Consider the following 21,013-nt stretch of genomic DNA (forward strand, 5'->3'; position numbering starts at 1 on the left):
AAGACTACAGCCTCATTACATATTAAAATCTATTCTGCCTGATACCAATGGCCAGAACCCAGCCTGCAGGAACAAGAGTGCAATACTAATGATCTTGCTAACGTTGACATGCTGACTTGACAGGATAGCAACGCCCAGTAATGAAAATGTGTTAACCCTTCTTGTTAGTGAATAGCTGTTATCAGCAGGACTACACAGAGTTATCTGACACACCAAGTGAATATCGAGAGCATGATAATGGAAAAGCCAGGTACTGGGCAACATCTCTAATAGGCTTTTATAAACCTAATGATGCAACAAATGTTGCTGAAATATATTCTTGGATAGTGATAACGTGGACACAACTTTATTTGTTTGGTGGAGGTATATTGCTCCTGGAGTGAAAGGATAATAAAGCCTGAATATGTTTTTCATTATTTACTGACCTCAATGTCACATCAAACATGTGTTTTTTTTTCAGTTTATTTTTTTTACATGTTAGCTAACGTAGTACACTAATGTTAATTGTAAATGTAGGTTTAAATATATATTCAAATTTTTTACACACACATATATAAATAAAAAACTCAAGTACTCATACTTCCTGTTTTGCTGCTTTTCTCCAAGCGGCACTGAGAAATGTGCAGGGTGAAGAGCATGTGGGAATTGCGACGGTCCTCTTCCCTACAGTCAGATTTGTTTGTGCTGCGTGCTGCCAGAGCTGTGTCCAGTAGAAACGCTGCTCTTTCTGCAGAGTATGCCCGCAATTCACTCTGGTTTTGCAGCTGTAAGAGTGTATTAAAAATAAAGAGAGAGACATTTAGATTATTGGACTGAAAGCAAGTAGGACTAAGCCATCAAATAAATAAAGATTTCATTAAAGGCTCTCTAAGCGAATATGTTCGACATCACTTGTTGTTGATATTTGAACTGTTTTCAAACAAACGGAGCGTAGCTAACTCCTCCCCCTCCCCCCCCCCCCCTTCCGTGCTTTCGTGAACGCGACCAACCCCCACCCCCAAATCCTTCTTGCCGTTTATTGGCTGTAAAACTTTGTTTTGTTTCGTGGTGCAGGTTTGGCCACTGTTTGTAGAGTTTGTAGAGCCTGGGCTGTCTACAGAGATCGCATTTTTTTACAGTTTGATCAGCGGTCAGGTAGCAAGCAGATAGTGAGGAGATGTTTGCTGTATGTAACAAAAAATGTTTTATGGTCTAAAACGCGTGAATTCGCTTAGGGAACCTTTAATATGCAGAAGTCAAGAAAAGACATACTATAACACCATATTATGTACAATGGGGTTCAAATGTCTGGTCGTTTGAGGTTTCTATTTTACATTCGCCTATAGAATATTATTAACAATTTGAGTGAAAAACTGCAATTAAACATGACATATTTCTGAGTATTTTGGGAATGCATGTCCCTCTTTTGCTGTAAAGACGACATGTACTTGAACAATTTGTATAAAACATGACCCATGGTATTCCAGCATAATCTGTTCCAAAGAAGCAAAAACATTTGACCTTTCATACTTTCGGTATCATACTTTCCTATCAGGTAGAAAGAAAGTTATATTTCTGATTTATTATAATGTATGTATGTATGCATGTATGTATGTATGTATGTATGTATGTAGGAAAAATGATAATCCTCTATTTTGATTTTTGTTTATATTCAGTTCAGTGATGGTTTTTGAATGCCACTCTATATGTACTAAAACATAAGCCAACAGTTTGAGATCTTTCGTACCTGAGATCCACAGACTGGGTCCTCTCGCAGGGAAACTCCTGCACCCTCGCTGTCCTGGGACGTCCCTGCGGAGAAGTCAGCCAACAGGTCCCTTAACACCTCCTCCCTGCCACAGATTTCCACAGCAGACACTCGGACCGAGAATCGCGTACCGGCCTTCTCTTTCCTTTCTTCAATGAGCTTGAAGAGCCAAGAGATGGCACACGGGGCCACGCCCAAGCTCTGTGTAGAACTGTCTTTGCCAATCATGGTAAAGGTTTTCCCTGTAAGGTAAAGAATGACTATTATGAGAATAACTATTAATAAAGACAGTAATTGGCACTTACCCTAAGGTGTTAATGTTTTAGAAATTTTTGGAAAAAAAAATGGTATTTTAGTCAGGGGGACATCATCACCCCTGAATACTCCCCCTCTCGCTAAAACTTCAGTCAATATTACTGCGCCCAAGGTCGAAGTGCTGCACACTAAGTGCTCTTCAGCCATACAATATAGTTCTCACTTTTATCCGCTTAAAATCGCCACGTTTTATTTTGTGCCACCATACTTACTCGTGTAACTACTCATGTAACAGTCTTTAAATAGGGAAAACATGGAAGTGTTCGGTGGCTTCTAAATTCATTCCTGTTTGGATCCTAAGGAATAAATGGGGCTAGGCTAAATGCTAGCACATTCACAACGTGCTGTACAAAGATTAAGTGCACGCATTGAAAAAAGATAGATATGTATACATTTTTCTAAGTTGAGGTAAGAACATAGTAAACTATTGAAAATAAAACGGTGGTGTTTTCCTTTAAAAAACTGAACTGTGTAGTGCTTTATCATTACATATTCTTATATACTCTAGGCCTGTTCGCAACAAGGATAATAACTGTAACTACAAAGTAAATCATTATAAATATAAATGAATAGCAGCGTCCACATCACTATAACACTAAATATAAAGAGGAGCAATACCCTTCACTGTAAAAAATACTGGTTACCTTAATTTTTTAAGTATTATCAACTTGGATTTAACAGCCATTTAACTTGTATCTTGACTAGTGAGGAGTTGTGTTACAAATAAAGTAAAAATTTATTTCAGCACTATTTTATAAGTAACAGCCACTCCTCGCTAGTCAAGATAAAAAAGTAAGTAGAGATAAATAAAAAATAATAATTGTGTTGTCACTTTCCATGCACTTTTTCCAGCTGATGAATAACACAACTTTGACAGCCAATCAAAATCCATTTAAAGGTTATCATTCACTGGTGTTGATGTTAATATAATTAGTACTACAATAATCTTTAGTTATTGTTCATGGTGTGAACGGGCCTTAAAAGGCGTAATTAAATAAGTAAGTGGCATTTGTCAACACAGGACGCTTTATAAAAATCACTTTCGTTAACTGATTATCTGATTTTAATGCTATTAGAGTATGCCTGTAATAACATTTGCGTTAATAATAGCACTATGAATGTAAACAGCCCCTGAGGTAATAAAATTATCCCACAAGGACATTAGTCACAAGAGAATATGCCATGCTAAGCAGAGAAAATGAGCAGCCAAGCTAACTATGGGGGATTGAAACAGCACGGTGGGAGGCAGACAGACTCTCACAGTGAGAGGCTGAATAACATGAGGGGATGAGATGAGGGGAGAGAGAAACTGAGCGCTTTTCAAACATGAAGTGTAAAACGAGGGCACTTTGTGTTCAGCAAATCGCGCTGCTGCTCAGACCCATATGCCCTGTCTGCGTTTCTCCTGCATGAGTCCTAGTTAGGAGCCAAAACATTAGTGCAGTCTGCATCACTTTCCTTTTGAATTATGTGAAAAATTGTGTCTATTTCACACTGGATCTGAACATCAACATGAAGAATTGCGAATAGGAAAAGGTTTTAATTTGAAAAGATAATCATTCACTGTATTACTAGACTGAGGAATAAAGATGTTTACAAACCCAGGTTGGCTTGACCGAAACAGAAGATGCAGCCATCTGCGCCATTGACCACAGACTGGATAACCTCTGCTACTGTCCCCGAGCACACCTCTGCCTGAGGAAAGAGACTGACATTAAGCAAACAAACCAAACTTATATGAAAATTCCTGCTTCGCATACAAGCAAACAGTATTAATTTATATACATTTCCAATAACTAAATAAATAACAATTATGACACTGATTTTGTTTACTTGTTTCTATAAGAGGTCAGATTTGTTAATAAGGTGGTCTGTTTTTTTAAATCTGAATGTTACATATTTTCATATTAAGTTAAATTTCATACTATCCCTGAGCGATATACAATACAGTAAAGACTCACAGATAAAGATTTCAAAACCTGGAATTATGCGAACGTGTGAATTTGGCAGTTTGAGGATAGTTTTGACAGTGTTGTTAAAACTTAACCATGACGTGCGCTTGCTCAAAGCCTGTTTCTTTGCGGGATAGTCATTGATCATCAGATCTGATGTTTCTGGGACAGGAAACCCAAAGTCTCCCAAGCTCCCAAAGAGTTCACGAGCAAGCGCAGAAAAAAAATCTCTTATCTTTCCCGCTGAGATTTCTTTAGGCGCAGAGGATAAACTCGACTCACCAACCCAAACCTTTTATCTCCCTCGCACACCACGTGTAACTGTATAAACTTCTTACAAACTTCTTTGATCTCAGAAAGGATGTCCTGCCTGTTTGACATCAGTTGTATGCAGATTTGTGCAATCAGAGATAAAGACAGGAAATGGGAGCATATATCTGGTACAAAATTATGTATATGTCATTTAGGGACAGTTTTCAAGACAGGGTTTAGATAAATCCAAGACTAGGCCTTAGAACAAGTAATTTTTACAAACAAACCTTACAAAAAAACAATACTGGTACTGTATGCACCTTGAGACAAAACATTGGCGATAATATATGTTGAGACATGTCAGTGCAGGGTATTTTTAAATTAAGGTGGCTCAAACATGCATTTCAATCTGGGACTAGGGTAAGACCGGTCCTAACTATCACAAATCCATAAATGTTTAAGTAACAACACACTGACTGTACCTGTGAAGCATCTTGGGCAAAAACAGCATCAAAGCTAAACATCTTTGGTGCACTGGCAGCAGCAGAGCGAGTGCTAGCGGGGGGTTCACAGAAGGTCAGCTGCTTCTTATGGGCATCTACCTTCAGAAAGGACATGGATTCGGAGGTGTCTCGGGATCCTTTGGCAGGACATATCCGCACCATTACTTTAACCTGCAAAAAAATTTATTCATTAGGCTCATTGGCAGAATAGATTAAGTCCTAAACATATGGTTTTAAATGCACATACAACCTACCAATCCTCACATTCACTAAGTTTAATAAATTGCCAAGGATTATACTGGCAACACTTTGAAAGTATGCATATGAATACAATATGTATGCTGTGCTGGCCAAACCTCTTTTGTTCCCACACAGGGAACATCCTGCTAGTAAAACATGTCTCAGTGGCTGGGTTCCCCAAACAGATTTATCATGTTCAGGGACTGATTTAATCTTCTTTGTGTCATGAGAAAAAGCATTTGGACATGGATAAACATTCACAAGTGTGTCTTTCTGAAAGATCAGTTATACATTAAGTCCTGACCTTTCATATACATTCATAGCTAGACTTAGATGAGGAAACATTGACTGCAATTTTGTATGCACCTGTCCACTTGCACTCCACTCCTGATCACATATGACATCAAAACAATCAAAATAAAGGCTTATTTACTGTACATCCATCACACTGCAATAGTCAAAATCTTATAGCACTGTGGTAAGGTAAACTGGCACTGGCTAAAACTGCTGGCCATGTCAAACGGCTGGCTCTTGGTGATAGCATTATTTTGGCACAGCTGTGTTAATTTTTATAGTAGTCGGTGCTTTCGGTTAAGCCATCTTTTCAATTAAAGCACTGTCAAATCACATTTAAGGCAGCCACATTTTTAATGGCCATTAGTCCTGTGTGTCTGATATCTCATTTGTCTCCTACAATAGCTACCAAGGAACACATGTAGATTTTACACTCTATTCCAGATGGGAGCGTTACAGGAACAAGCATGAAACTTTATTTCTTATTTAAGCTCATAAAGACTACAGGAGACTACAGACTCATCTCGCATGACTGAGGCAGAGCAGTTCATTATTACTCTTTCTCAATAGGGCAGTAATGTACTCCAACTGCCTGTGTTTAACGCCTTGTTTTATAGCCCAGCCACTAGGGACACTTTGATAGTAGACATCAACAAACGGCCCCTGATGTTTACAGTCCTCCAATGAGATAAAGAATTCAATTGGCGGCAATAACGATCAGACTTACTAAGTATGTATGTTAATATAGCGGGGCACATGTATTTTTATTTTTTGGTATGTAAAAATGCTACCTATTTTTCGAAGCTTTTGATAACTTACTTTATTTACTTGCCATTTTCCCATCATTTATATTTGTTTGGATGGTTAATAACACATTTTTCTATGGTGTGACATACTGAGAACACATTTAATATCTGGTTTACAAGGAATTTTAGGTAAACATCTGAGACAAGGTTGGAACCTACATGAAACAAAAGTAAGGACTCAATTAAATCTCTTGAGCCATCAAAGAACCTCATCAATGAAGCACATTTCTTCCCTCCTTAAATGCAGTAAATGGGAGCATTCATATCCACCTCTTTCACAAGTACCTTAAAAACAGCAGGTAACACACTTCGACACAGTGAGACTCATTAGCAATGGCTTCCTTTTCTGTCTCTTTCTTGATAAAACTCATTAAAAACCTGCAGCTGCCTACCTTTGGCGTGACTTTAGGAAACTTTTAATGTCTATTGTGCACATTTTCCGGTGCTGTGTTGGTACAAGTGTAATGTATCAACACAATTAGGTGCACAATTAAGGGAAGGAAAATGCTTTATTTATATAGCCCTTCATCTGAAATGGTCATTATGATGCAATGAACGGACGTCTGCTCAGATGTTGGAAACCCCCTGAGCTCTTTTGAGGAGTAAAGCTGTGGTATTAAAGGTACGTAAAGATAATTCCTAAAGGTACAGGATATAATTCTTCCAATGTTTCAATTTCATCCAAAAACATTAAAAAACAATTCTCTGTTTGCTTGAGGACTCAACCACCCAAAAGAACAATGGCAAGATGCCAATGCAAGCCAATGCCAAGCATTTGGGTTTGGACTCCAACCAATGGGTCAATGGACAGATGGGGCAATGTTTGAGGAAACCTGTTTAAAAACATTTAATTTAACATTTAAAGGCGGGATGCGTGATTTTTGAAAAACACTTTGGAAAAGGGAGTCGGACCGACTACCTAAACACACTTTTAGTCAAACAGCAGTAAGGTGGGTCTCTACTAACCGACATTGTACGTTGTGTATGTGTGGGACGGGTCTATCAAAAGAAGGTTCAGATTCTATTGGGGTAGGGACGTGTTTGTTTATGTTATTCAAATGTCAAAATTGGCTATCTGAGGTCATGCCTTTAAAGGCATTTTGTTTTGTAAGTCCACCTGGTAACACCAGAGGCACAGAGATTAAACAATTCAGCTTTAAGTTAGTATTGGGCATAGTTGTTACATATTTCAACAGTCAAAGTCTTGAAATTTAGGCGTTAATGTAAAAACGTTCCTGTAACTGACTAATAAAATGAAGAGATTAAAGATGTTTTCATTAAAGTAACAATAAACTGCAAATGGCAAAAGCAGCTTTCACAATTTGTGCTAAATGCTCAAACATTTAAAGTTATTTAAAAAAAAAAAAAATTGTCTCGTTAAATGCAATCTGTTTTAGACACACCAGATGTTGAAACTGAACAATAATCTTAAATATAGTATTTTATAAAAATGGTTTCATATTCATATAGCAATTTATAAACAGATTGTTCAACCGTTTAAAAAAAAATTAAATATACATGACTTATCACATAGCTTAGTAAGATTTCATATGCAGTAAAGTTTAAATAAATTTTGAGTGTCCCAAGAAACCCGACTTCACTCACAATTTAAATCTTGATAACTACCTAAATATGTACTTTATAATGATTAAATAAATAATTAAACAGTATTAGTGAAATAAAGTAAAACAAGTATTCAAGTATGAAAATAACACTCAAGTATAGTAATGAAGTACAATTACTCAACTAGTTAATGCCCCTGGAGACGGATGATCTCACTGTCTTTAATGAGTGAATCATTTTCCTGCAGACATGACACCATAAGAGACCTGCAGTGTTTGAGTCATCATAAGATTAATAATTATTAATTTATTTAATTATTTACCCAGAATCAAACACCAAAATCTAAAAATTTCTCCTACAGAGATGTTTCCCTGACCAGACGCTAATGAGTGAAATCTCTTTGAGTTTATTTAGAGAGCATCACCTGTGCTGGTGGAGGGTCACACTTGGGTCAGACAGATCTTCAATGGCTTTCTGACCTCCAGTGGGTCTTATGGAAAGGAATGAGCCTGTTACCCAAAATAGAGGTGCTGAGATGCTAATGATATTCTAGTGATTCCCATGAGAGACTATATATATGGAACTCCTTGTCACTGTATCTCCACTATCTGTATACTGTTAATGCCTCTTCATCTATGCCTCAGATAAGATTGTGAAAAGCCATGACCTTATCTCATTATGTTTAGCCAGTTTGGAGGCAGATACTATTCAAACAAAGCCACTTATAGCACACTATCAGTAAGAAAAGTCCCACTGGAACAACCTGGGATTAAGTACATGGTTACAACGGTCCTTTAGCCCACAAAGATCCCAGTAATTTTCCAGTCTCTGTGTTATTTGAGAGAAAATACACATATTATTTTGTGTATACACAGACTGAATGGTAAAAATAGAGATTGAACTGATAAAGATGCTACTATATAACTATTTGGGCTAAATTCAATCAACTTTAGTTTATAATCATTTACCATTTATCATCTTCACCAAACTTTACTAAACTCTGTGTGCTACACAGACCGTTTAGAATCACTTATTTTAAAATAAATGACATTATGTCTATAAATTATCATTTTAAATATTTAAATAATTAATAATTTCTCAATTCGTAAGCAACAGAAAGTCTTAATCTGATATACTGAAAAACTTATTCAAACCAAACTTATGCTCATAAACTCTTATATTAAAGTTATCCAGACAAAACTAGAAAACTTTGTAGAGCATGACTGCTATCTATTTCACTCCCCACGCCGAACTGCCTTGTCAAGTCATTGCACTACCGTAAAAAACTGATGCCCCTCAGCAAATCCACACACAGACCGTCCAGTACAAATAAATAGCTGTATTCTAGGAGAGAAATATGCCTTTCATCAAAGTGTCCCCTGATGTCATGTCCTGACCCCTTTGTTTTCATACATTGCTTTTCCCACTCCCACAACCTGCCAGTCACTCAGAAAGAGGAATGCTGTCTGGCATTCCGAAGAAGCTTCTTGGAATACCAGCAGCCTGGGAATCAAGACAACTGGGCCAACCCATGCTATCACACACTGTCTGCTTTGACGGTAACTTGAGAACTAGCCAAATCGATAAACCTACGGCATTCCTATGTAGAGGGTAGCCAAAGGTTTTTATATGATGTCATTTAATTTATACACAAAAATTTTATCTCTTCAATTCATTTTGTACAGTATGCTGTCATAATAAGATGACTTTATGATATCTCTATTCAGTTTTCAAACAAATCCCTGAAAATAACCATTTCTAAGAGTTTAAGATGGACTGTTTCTCATCTCTGGAGGTTATTTTCTTACGTGAATAAGATATCTAATCTGATAACCTATGGAGTGATTGCGTGTTGAGTTTATCTGTTTTATAACCAATAGTTGACAGGAAAAGTGTTTGAGGTAACCTGTTTTGCAGTTAGGTGGGGTGATGCTATGCTTATAATTTGTATACAGTATATACAGAGTTACTTTTAATAATTTAGGGCAGGTACTAAACAACGGTAATCAACAGACAGGTAAGAGAGTCAATTGGATACCAGTTTTCCCTCTATGTCTGTTTATGACATTATGAGTTGATATATGCCTAAAAAATTGCTTTAGTAGAGAAACTTTACCTTTCCCATTCCGGGGCTGTCTTTGACCTTTGACCCCGCCCTAAGGAGACATGGGGGTACAGGTGGGGGTGAGAGCTGTAGGGCAGCACTGAAGCCATCAGTGTAAAAGAATGGCTCTTCTGGATCAGGTGGTGATGGGGGCAGAGGTTGAGGCTTTTTCCGTTTGGAGAGGTTCAGCTTTTGGGCAGCCCTGCAAGTGAGCAGCAAACAAAATGGTGAGGCAGGTCATGGTATCACTACTGGGAAGTTATTCTTTAACGTTATTCCACATTACCATGAATTGGGATTAAAACGGTTTCAGCAGGTTGATGTTTTTTCTGCTGGTTAGAGATGAAAGTATTTTGTTCATTATTTGTTGGTATTTGGGTTGTAAATAATTAGGAAGTTTTTGAATTAATTTTAAATGCCCATTGGGATGGTTTTGTTACACGGATCTGGCAACACTGCTTAAAACAAAACATCTCTAAAATAGTCTTTGCTGCTCAAAAAAAAAAAAAAAAAAAAAAAACTAAGAAGATGATAGCCCTGTAGTTCACATCTGTCCTCTTCATCGGTGAGTGACCAAATCAACACCCAGCACGCATTCAGTCTTTCTTCTTTTCAAATTTAACTGAGACTTAGCCAGTCATTACTGAGTATCTATTATTCAATGTACTGTAGTGTAATACACACTATAGGAATACAGCTATAAAAAGACACTGTACCTATTAAAAAGACAGGAAAAAGTTATTTCAACTTAGAAATCTGACAAACACTACATAGGTTGACACTGCTGTGGGTAAATGAATGTGATCCAGAAATAATATAAGATTCAGAAAAAGCATAAAAGATCAAATATGGTACTAGTTTTTTACAAAAGAATTTAATCTGAAAGTGCTTGAGATCTATACTTGCACCTACAGAACACACATATACCCATAAATTACTGTAGGTACTCAGACCCACCCAGGCCCCATCCAACAAAGCATTAGTGTCTGACTTAACTGATGCTCACGCCTAAATGGGAGCAGATAAATACCTCCAGGTTTCAATTATTCCAACAAAACCCACTTGAAATTATTTTAAATGAATTATTCAACAATAAGTGTGAGATGTTCTGGAGTGCACATACACATTTGACCATGGGTGCAGCCAGGTCAATGAGTTTGTGATGCAGATTATTTGTTAAAATAAAGTGTTTCCAGTTCACATTTTATGCCCTATGTAAACATGAGGGTGAAGGGTTTGTATAGAGAAAAGCTTGAGCTCATTAAATGTCTCACTCTTCCTCACATCTTTTCACTCTCTTCCTCACCCCATCCTTCTCTGAGTTCAACTCCTTCAGTCTCTTCAGGGATGAAGAATCACACAGAACCCTGTGTAATTACAGTCTCTATAAAGGACACAAGGGGAGACCCCCACTGGAAATCTGTGCTCTGCATTAAATGGTGTGAGTGGATGTGTGTGCAAACAGACATGTACAGACTACAAAGCAAATGAACCCTGAATATCATCACTATCATCATGTGAATATTTAAATGGGGAAATAGCACTATTAAAGCAAGCCTTCTTTTATTCTCGCTGCCTTCAAAAATTAATTTTTCATCAAAGGCATAAACAAGGTCCAAAATTAAGTTACTGCTTCACCAGCCAAATGATGTGTTAATTTAGAATATCTAATAGATGGAAATATTTCTTAAAGCTGCGTGTGTAACTGGTCCTACTTAAACCTGCCCAGAGCCGGATTTGAACCACAACCTGTCTGGCATGGGAGTCTGGCACGCTAACAAGGAGGCAAAAGGCCAATGCCTATTGCCCAGTTGCATGAAAATCCTTAAGTAAGGGTTTCCCTGAGGGAGAAAAAATCTCCTGCATGTATAAAACCTCAAAATAATTAAAACTTAAAGCATTTTGGATTGACTGACGATCAAACAGATATTCTCCTAATAAATTGCTCATCACTTTTCTCTAAGGGATTATTTCAATCGTTAGAAATGCACGTTGGTACTTCCTTTTCTTAAATAACCATAAAATCAGACATTGTACGTTACGCGTCGGATTTCATTTATACTTTTGCGTCGTCGTCCACAATGATGTGTAAACACATATGCAGACCGCTGGTAGGCAGTATCCACGCATGTTACCACAGTAGCAGTTTGACTGTCAATGAAGAAGCAGCTTGGCAAGTTTACCCACAAACGAAGAAGAAACAGCAGCTTGTTGTGTTTTGAAATGACCAGCAGTGATGGAAGTAAATAAACAGCAACTAATGTTGCAGTTTGAGTTAAATCACCCCTTAACTTGGTCCATCTTTCTTCTCACGCAAACGGAAATACCTATGTCGCAGTTTTTTTAACTGACGGGAGGGATTCTAGTTGACCAATAACATCTCTTGCGGTCCGTGTAATACTGACGCGCTGTTAAAGCGTAACTAAACCCCTGGTCAGAGCCTGACTCCACCCACTGGCAATTTTTGAAAAATGCAAGAAAAGTGGGCAGATCCCAAGGAGATAGAGGGGACACACTAAGTGTGTGGTGAGATCGTAACAAGGGCATGGTGAGCTTGAATCTGCTTACGTCTCGAGTCATTTTTTGGACCCACCATCCGATAGGAAAATTCAACTGCAGTAGCCACCGCTCAACCTGCAGAGGGCAGCACGCAGGCGTTTTTACACCATATCTTGTAGTATTGAAACACTTTACATCCAAATGTCAAAAAACGTACTAAAATAAATGAACAGCACTAATAAAGCCCCATTCTTACAGATCACTAACTAAAAAAAGTTGGTTTAGGGTTTAGTTACACTTAAAAAATTTGCTGAGGTGCACGTAAGGCTACACAGAGGCTACGGATAAACTAGCGTAGACCTTATCCACAATTTTAAATTGGACTTTAAAGCCAAATTATGGTCTATTTTTAGGTATACACTTGGGTCCACGTACAATGCGCAGAACGCATTTTTTATCATCAGAAGAATACACATGTACTGTACACACACCACCGGATTTTTGAAACCCTGCATAGATTGTATGTGTAGGTCACGCATGCGCATAGCAATGCGTGGACACGCCCACTAGCAACTGGGCGTAGCTGGACACGCCCACTAGCAACAGCAGAGTGGGCGTGTCCAGCTACAACGACAAAGTTGAGAAAAGTTCAACTCTATGCAAATGTTGAGCGACTTTCGGTAGCGACTACCAATGGGGGTAAAACTATAACATTAAAAGACAGGGGGCCAAACACAGTGGCAGTGTGCATGTTGCTTCACAGTATTTCATGGGGTAATTAAATGCATGCAAGTCAAATGTGTGTTAACAAGAAAACTTTCAGGCATCAAACTGTAGATGAGCTTCATCAAAAGACAGATGTTTTTAAGGCTTCGTTTTTTTTCACATTATCATGCTTAAAATTCAACTGCAATTTGCATGAGTGTCACGTTATCATACTTAAAATTGAACTATGTGATTTGAGTTCTTTATGAAGTTACTAGCTATCTGGCAAGTAACATAACATTTTATTTACCCCCCAAAGCCAATTTATGCTTAGATTTTGCCCACACTGCATTGATTCTATGATAGGTAGATAAAGAGATAGACAGACAGATAGACAGACGTTTCGAGTTATTGATATTTTCTATCCTCTGTCCCTCACCCATACCTGTGGACATCATTATATTCAAAGCAAAACTGGGTCCTGTTTAATATTTAATACTACTTCAAATATTATTTTGAATATATATTAGCATTGGCATTTAAAAAGAAATTGCCCCTCGCAGGTATAGTGAAATCTTTACACATACAATTACACACAAGCACACAGCATAAAGACATAGAGGAGACCCACACCCACACATAGGGCAGTGAGCTGCATTCAATACGTCTGGCAGCCCTACACATGCTTTACAAGCTTTTTATAATACACAACACAGCCACACACACAAAAGATTGAGATATCAGCTGGGGTGCGACTGGAGGTGGGTGACCACACTGGGTGAAAAGCAGCATGGTAGAGTGAGCTCTGACACGCAAGGCTGGGCTTTACCCAAAAGCACCCACCTGTTAAATCTCCCTTGCTGCAGAGAGCAGAACTCCCTCTGGATTTGATATCGTGGAAAAGATGTTACTTAGCTTTACTGCAGGTGAGGCTTTGGGCTTGTGCATAACAGATGGTAATGCATTTAAGGGCAAACCTGAGGCACTGGTGGTCACTGTGGTCTCTAAAGCACTTCATGATGTTCAGTGAATTGTTTAACGATACAGCAACACATCAACAAAAAGCAAACTGCTTGGAAAAACAAAAACGTGTAGGTAGAGGTAAAACCATATACTTACAGTTCTCTCCAGTCCATTATCTCAGTTCAGAGGTCACACCAATATAGGGGTGAGAAAAGCAGATTTTTAACCCATTCATTCCAAATCCCGGTAACGGTACTCTGCGGCTTCCAGCACGTGTGAGAGCGAGGCGGGGCTGGTGTGGAGGGTGGGAATGGGTGGGAAGCAGAGGGCTAAAGGTGTCTTTTGGAGGCTGGGATGATGTGATTCCCGTCACTGTCATCAGGGGTCCATTCATGCAAATTCCAAGCGGAAGTGGAAACAGGTGCAAGGATATTAAAGGTAGGTGGATGAGAAGCAGGTGTCAGAAGCACTCGTCACATCCCCGAAAAGTTTTCTGCTGTGCGTCTGTGTGCGCAGCTCTCCCGCACCAAAACATTTTCTGCTCCGTTAGCTTTCCCCAGAGTCACCTGAAAAGAAGTTGCCCTGCAGTTTAAAATTCCCGGAAATCACCTGTCGGACTCTCGAACGACTTCAAACGGACCGCTCTCCTCCGATCAACTTTTGATCCATCTTTCCACTTCTCTTTCAAGACATCGCACACTTCACCTCTGCATTGAGGATGGGCGGGGGCACATCTTTCCTATCCGCTGCTCCGCTTTCCCTCTGTTCTTCGTATTCCACTCTGCCACTAGCAGAGGGCTGTCAGATCTCCCAATGAAGGCTGTGGAAAAAGCAAATCCCTTGGGAGGAGGAAAAAGAGTCAATTCCTGTTTCTGCTGTTGCTGGGAAACCCTGGCAGAAGTCCAACGGTCCCCTCTCTATCCTCAGCCACGTCTCTCTCTCTCAATCTGGTGAGTCGCTCTCACCTTCTCTCTCTCGCTCTGATGCACTCACTCTCTCTCTCTCTCTCTCTCTCTCTCTCTTCAGCCCGGCCCCTTTGCATACTCCTCCCAGACACTGTGTCAGTACACAGCTGCTGTGCAAAGTGCCACTGATAGGCAGCGTGCTCCACACGCTCGCCTGTGCGCGCACACACACACACACCCTGTGTTTCAATCACACCAACACACTTCACTGACGTGCAAAGCATGCACTTTCACACACTGAAATCACATGGCATTAATACTTCATGAGTGCATTGAAGCCCACTTTTTCATTCTGCCGGACTTCAAAGAGACTAAGTAAGTGTGTGTGTGTGTGTGTGTGTGTGTGTGTGTGTGTGTGCGTGTGTGCGTGCGTGCGTGTGTGTGTGTGTGCGTGTCACGAAACAAGGAAACACAGTCTTATGCTTATAACTACTGCCTTCCTGCCTGTCTGTTTACATATACGTTCGATTTATTTCTGTATCATTAGCAAACAACAATAAACGACCAAACCGTTAAGATGAACTTACAGATAACACGGGACATTGTAAGAATAGACTGACAAATTAACGAGGATGGGGGCGTGTGATTAGCAGAATACAAATAAGGGCCCTTTAGATGGATGGAGGGATTATTACAGAGGGATGGATGGCAGCACTGATGGATAAATCAATAGACGGAGATAAAACAAACAAAGCTTGCATGTGAGCTGAAGGAACAGGTGAGGTGCAAGATGTTAATGAGGACATTAGCCCTCGAGCAAAGCTGCAGACCTCCATTGCTTCCACTAATAGGCAACAATGCAGTTAACTATTAACCATTTAGATTTAGCTTCTTGTTGTTTAAGCAAAGTGGTCATTTAAATGTACTTTTTATGTGTGTGCAAAATATTTTAATTCGTATGAATTTGTACGATCTTGTTTGTACATTTTATCCAATAACTTCATCCCAGTGACATTGGGTTAAGGGGTGGGGGTTTATAATAGCTTTACTCTAATATTCAGACATTTTTACATTGTATAAATTCAGTTACAAATTCCTGTGAGATCAAGCTGGTGTGTGTGTTTTGGAGGATAAATTGGTATAAGAGATTAAATGAAAGAAGAAAGATGTTCTGTTGTTGCAGAAAGTATGACATATAGCTTTGCGGTACCGTTGGCTGACTCAGTCCGATAAGCTTTGTCCAATACTAAGCACATGCTCTGAATCACCATTCTCTTAGAAATACGAAATGCAGTCATTGGTCAAGCTGACAGTGCAATAAGGTTAAATAGCTCTGTGAACTTACAGATGGATGAGAGTCTGTTTTAGTTTCTCTTCAAACTTCAAAAAAACATATTCCAAATTTCTAAGAGATTTTGAAGTGCTATGAAAAAGCTTTAATTTCCTATCTATAAGTGAAGCAACAAAGGTGGTTTGAACAAAAGGTTGCCCACAGGAGTTATGTCAATGCATGTCAGATACTAAGAGTCATCCTTCCATCCCTATAGTCATTAGCAGGGACAGCCTTTAGGTTACTGAAAAACAATTTGTCACCAGCCTCTATAATCACCAAGCATCTTTTGACTTGGAGCCTATTATATTTGCTGTATTCTCCTTATTCTCCTATTTCTTTGGATCTGTCAACCATCAGGAAAATGGCTAATCCATAGACGTAGATGAACTACCTATTCTGTCCATCTGACCAATGGAAAATAAGTGATGAGAGATCTGTACATGTACTAAGCAGAAATGAAAAACATTGTTCTCGCTTTGACTTAAAGGGGACATTTCACAAGTCTTTTTTAAGATGTCAAATTAATCTTTGGAGTCCCTAGAGTACATATGTGAAGTTCTAATTCAAAATATCCCACATATAATTTATTATAGCATGTAAAAATACCCACTTTGTATGTGTGAGCAAAAAAATGTGCTGTTTTGGGTGTGTCCTTTAACAACTTAAGTGATGTGGTTGAATAGAGCAGATTAAGGGGCGGTGTTATTATAATAAGATCCCCTTCTGACATCACAAGGTGCTTATGGAGAATGGTTTATTAAATCTAAGTTACTAGTACATTTTCTTGGTTGATAGATGCACTGGAGACCCAATTAAAACACTTAAACATGGAAAAGTCAGATTTTCATGATATGTCCCCTTTAAGTCCGAAGTATGGTAGGCGTAAAGTGTGCGTGATGCAATTTTTGTCATCAGAAGAGTGCGTGCGTACTGTATGCAACCCACTGGATTTTTACACATACAGTAGGTCACGCATGCACGTACAGGAGAATGTAGTATGTATCCCAGTGGATGCGTTGCATTTTGTCGCAATGCGCATGCGATGAAAGTCTGTCTACACATGTGTATGAGTCAATGCTGTGCGTTCGACTGTGCATGTACGTTCACATACACGTAAAAAAACATACTATATTATGGGCTGTAAACAATGTTGACTCTCTAGATCCTTAAACAGGAATATAATACATTTTTAAAATAAATGACATGCTCAACATACTGTACTGTATGTAGTGTATGTCCAACGTTGGCCTAGTTTGAGAGTATTCTTTGAATTCTGCAATTTGCATGACCCATATAAACCATTTTACTGGAAGTTCTGGACAAGACAAATGAAAGGATAAAGCTACTTTAAAACAGCCCAGTCTAGCAAACTGTGCTTCTAGTTATAATATATTTCGAATTCGAAGTACTGTATATACAGGATAACAAAATCCTGCACTGAAGCCTATAGATAGAGACAAGTGACAGCCTGTTGTCAGGATTAGAATGTATCATAAAGGCATATAGCTGTGAAAAATAAAAGGAGGTCTGCAAAATGAAACATAAGAAAACAATTAAAATGCAATCCATTGTTGTTTTATACAGTACATAACCACATAACCCCCATACGTAACAATAAATAAGTGCACAAGGATGTTTTAGAGGCAGTTCTAGATTTGAAAAGGAGAGTCCAAGATTTGTACCACAGACTGTGTGAGTTACATCTTGAGGATGATCATGAAAAACAGCATTATAAATTGGTTTGCATCCCAAAAAATGACGCAATTCACTCATGCATAATCCCCCTTTGTCTTTATGTCTTGCAGTAAACAAATGCACACTATGTTGCTGATATTTTTTATTCAAAATAAAGCATTCCCTCAGATAATTGGTACCGTGCATCGTTCTGTATTCCCTCAGCAGCAACGAGACTGAACACGGCTAATCCGTTATGCCGTTTCTTTCCTTTCGATTTCAGTGAACCTACTGTATTCGAGTAGAGCTTTTAAATTATGAAAACACAGTCTTTCTTCACAGCCACAGCTTGCAGGATCTCTTTTATTTGAACCATATCTGTCAGTTAGAAACAGCATGAAGCCACTGATTCATACATGAGACTCTATTGAGAGGTTACAATGCCTATGGCTAGAAAAAGATCTGCTTAAAGGCCACTGGGCCTCAATAATTGCTGCGAAATCTAAATGGAGCACCTAAACCACTATGAAATCACTCAACATCTTCCAGTGCTTTCTGACACCTGCATGACCTGCTGGGCGGCCATGTTCTCCCTCGCTCAGCTCTTTGTCCAAATATTGTATGGCAGGTGCTTTGAGCTCCTGTCATTATTGACTTCTGTTTTGTACGTTATGTGTTGGGGCCCTGCCCAGAGGGACCCGAGGGCCTTTGTCGTGTAGTGCCAGGGGGCCATTATTACGAATGCTCTCTGAACAGCATGCTAGCATGTTTGAGTTTGTTAGCAACTAGCGTGCACTTGTTCTGATTCAGTCTGGCAGAATCTGTCTGATTCTGCTGCTGGTGGAGGGCGACAATGAAAAGCTAGGCTGATTCCAATCAAACATTTACATTCAATATCGCTGCCAACAACAGGTTGAGCGGAAACCGTTAAGACTCAGCTGCTTCAAGGACAAAGCAGCTCTACTGATCGAACCCTGTATCTTCCCCGTTTCCCCTTCATAAAACATACAGGAGAAAGGGGGCCTAGACAGTGGGATAGATCCACAACCCCCCTTCATTTTCAAAGGAACACTGGCCAACTGGAAAACATCAAATAATTTCCTGCTTGGAGACTCAATGATGGGCTCTGTCAATATCTGCCTGCTATTGTTTTAACTGCCTACTGTACCTGGTTTTATTCCCCCTCATCTCTAAAATGGTGGTTGGGGGTTAAAATGAAAAGCAGGTAATCTCTAGTTATCCTATTGGATTAATTTATAATGACCCAGGGTGTGAAATGAGAAAGGCAGGGGACACCTCAAAGGCAAGACAAGAGGGCATGAACGGAGAGGGAGCAGAGAAAAAAAGTAACCAAGGGATAGAGAAAGATAGTAAATAAAATTTTAAAAAAGTGAATAAATTAAAAAGGAAAGTTATTTTATACAGAGCTCAAACCGGTTAGGTTAATTTGAACAACCAGGGTGGCTCACAGAAAATTTGTTAGTTAAGGTGTAGGGTTGGGCCAGTGGGCGGGGCAGAGGGCGTGGCAATCAAAGGGGCGGGGGGTATGCGTCATGATGAAAATTAAAATATTTTTATTAAAAACACTCAAATAAAAATTAATTTTGAAGAAACTATGAAAGAAAATGAACACATACTAGATTATTAATGAATTAAATGTTTTTAACAGATACCTCTAATGGGAATAGCTGTGTGATGAAGTGAAACTAAGGGTTAATAAACACAAACTAAAGCAGATGTTGTAGAATGTCTGGTGAACAATGATAGATGGCGCAAAAATGGTAAAAACTGATTATTTCCCACTATTAATTACATTATCTTAAAGGAGTGTAACTACTGTAGCATGTAAATAATGCACAGAAATAAAGTGAGCAAGAGCTCTCAACAATTATATCTAATCAACAGGCACGTGAAACCTAGCTAGCAGGTTGCTCAAACAACAAAATCACCAGCTAACTTACTTTAAATTTGCAAGAACTATAGACGAATAACAGGCTTAAATAACCCCAAAACATAAGTCCACTTACAGTTCTCACGGACACGCGTTTTATCAACTGGCTCTCCTCCAGACATGACGGAGCACGTCTTTATCTCATTTTGGCCGTGTGGCGTGCGTGCACGCTCGCTGTGTGAAGCGCGTATGCGCTATTCTCCGAGATGCACTTGACGGCCACTTGTGCAGCAAAATGATTTTTTTTTTTTGGACGACCTAGTTAAGGCGGTAGGGTTTCCAAGCTTAGGCGGGCCGCCTGAACTGAAATGTGCTGCAGGAAACCCTGACAACATATTATGTTACAGTGCTGAGCATCAGACTAAACAAACATACTGCAGTAGTATATTGTATATTTAAGTAAAAAATGTGGGTACTTTTTTAACCTAATTAAACATTCAACTTAATTTCCATTATACAAGAATTTGTCCATTAAATAACTGACATTTATACTTAAAGGCGCAAAAGAGGATGTTTTCTGCCGACTGAGAATCCAAAGACCGTTACTGACTTTTTTAAATAAGCGCATGCGTAAGAACAGCGTCCCTCCTTCACAGCTCATTTCTAGGGAACGCCTTCCAAAACTTGTGCACGAATATTTGAACACGAGTGTTTGTTTAACACCGGCATATGCTGTGTCGCGTGACTCGCATCAGTGGATTCATTATGTGAAATGATATGATAATAAACACATAAGACGTAAAGTTAGATCATTCGACGCTACTCCCATTTCAACTAGCATGTAGCAGACTGGTCACTGCCTTACAACTACAGTACAAGAACAACGTCGATATACCTAAATAACAGTACAACAATAATTATTCCACAAATAAAGAATAATCACTGTTACCTGTCGAGAAGAATTTTTGCGAACTGCGCGTCTGTCTTAACACCTCTTCATTGCTCTCCAGTGTTGAAATGTTTCTCCAATAACGACTCTGTTTACATTACGTTCTTCTGACAATTTTCTCCTATTCCCAGCAGCTTAAAAAGTCTTTCTTTTACGTCCTCCTTCGGGTTTCTTTTCTTCCGTGGTGCAAATTCGAGGAGGAAAGCAGAAGCGACAATGAAAACAAACCGAAACTAAAGACGGAGTTCATGCGTTATGCGCATGCGTCACTCGTGTAAAGTTACTGGAGCGTGCACGTCTCTCACAAGGAACGTAATG

General features: G+C 39.0%; 1 protein-coding gene across 3 annotated transcripts in view; it reads right to left on the bottom strand.

The window, feature by feature from the left end:
- kif26aa (kinesin family member 26Aa) overlaps nucleotides 1-21,013 on the bottom strand; it is an 84,936-nt gene that overhangs the window by 15,138 nt on the left and 48,785 nt on the right. For 2 of the 3 annotated variants that reach the window (XM_065256942.1, XM_065256943.2), the window contains exons 5-9: nucleotides 9,789-9,978; nucleotides 4,749-4,940; nucleotides 3,664-3,757; nucleotides 1,727-1,989; nucleotides 581-764 (exon numbers count right to left, since the gene is read on the bottom strand). In XM_065256942.1, the coding sequence (XP_065113014.1) occupies nucleotides 581-764; nucleotides 1,727-1,989; nucleotides 3,664-3,757; nucleotides 4,749-4,940; nucleotides 9,789-9,978 (923 nt within the window). Of the gene's footprint in view, nucleotides 1-580; nucleotides 765-1,726; nucleotides 1,990-3,663; nucleotides 3,758-4,748; nucleotides 4,941-9,788; nucleotides 9,979-14,099; nucleotides 14,860-21,013 lie in introns of those variants that run through there. The other variant, XM_065256944.2, reaches the window with a different exon arrangement.

Source organism: Paramisgurnus dabryanus, chromosome 12, assembly GCF_030506205.2.
Source record: "Paramisgurnus dabryanus chromosome 12, PD_genome_1.1, whole genome shotgun sequence".
NCBI classification, from domain to species: domain Eukaryota; kingdom Metazoa; phylum Chordata; class Actinopteri; order Cypriniformes; family Cobitidae; genus Paramisgurnus; species Paramisgurnus dabryanus.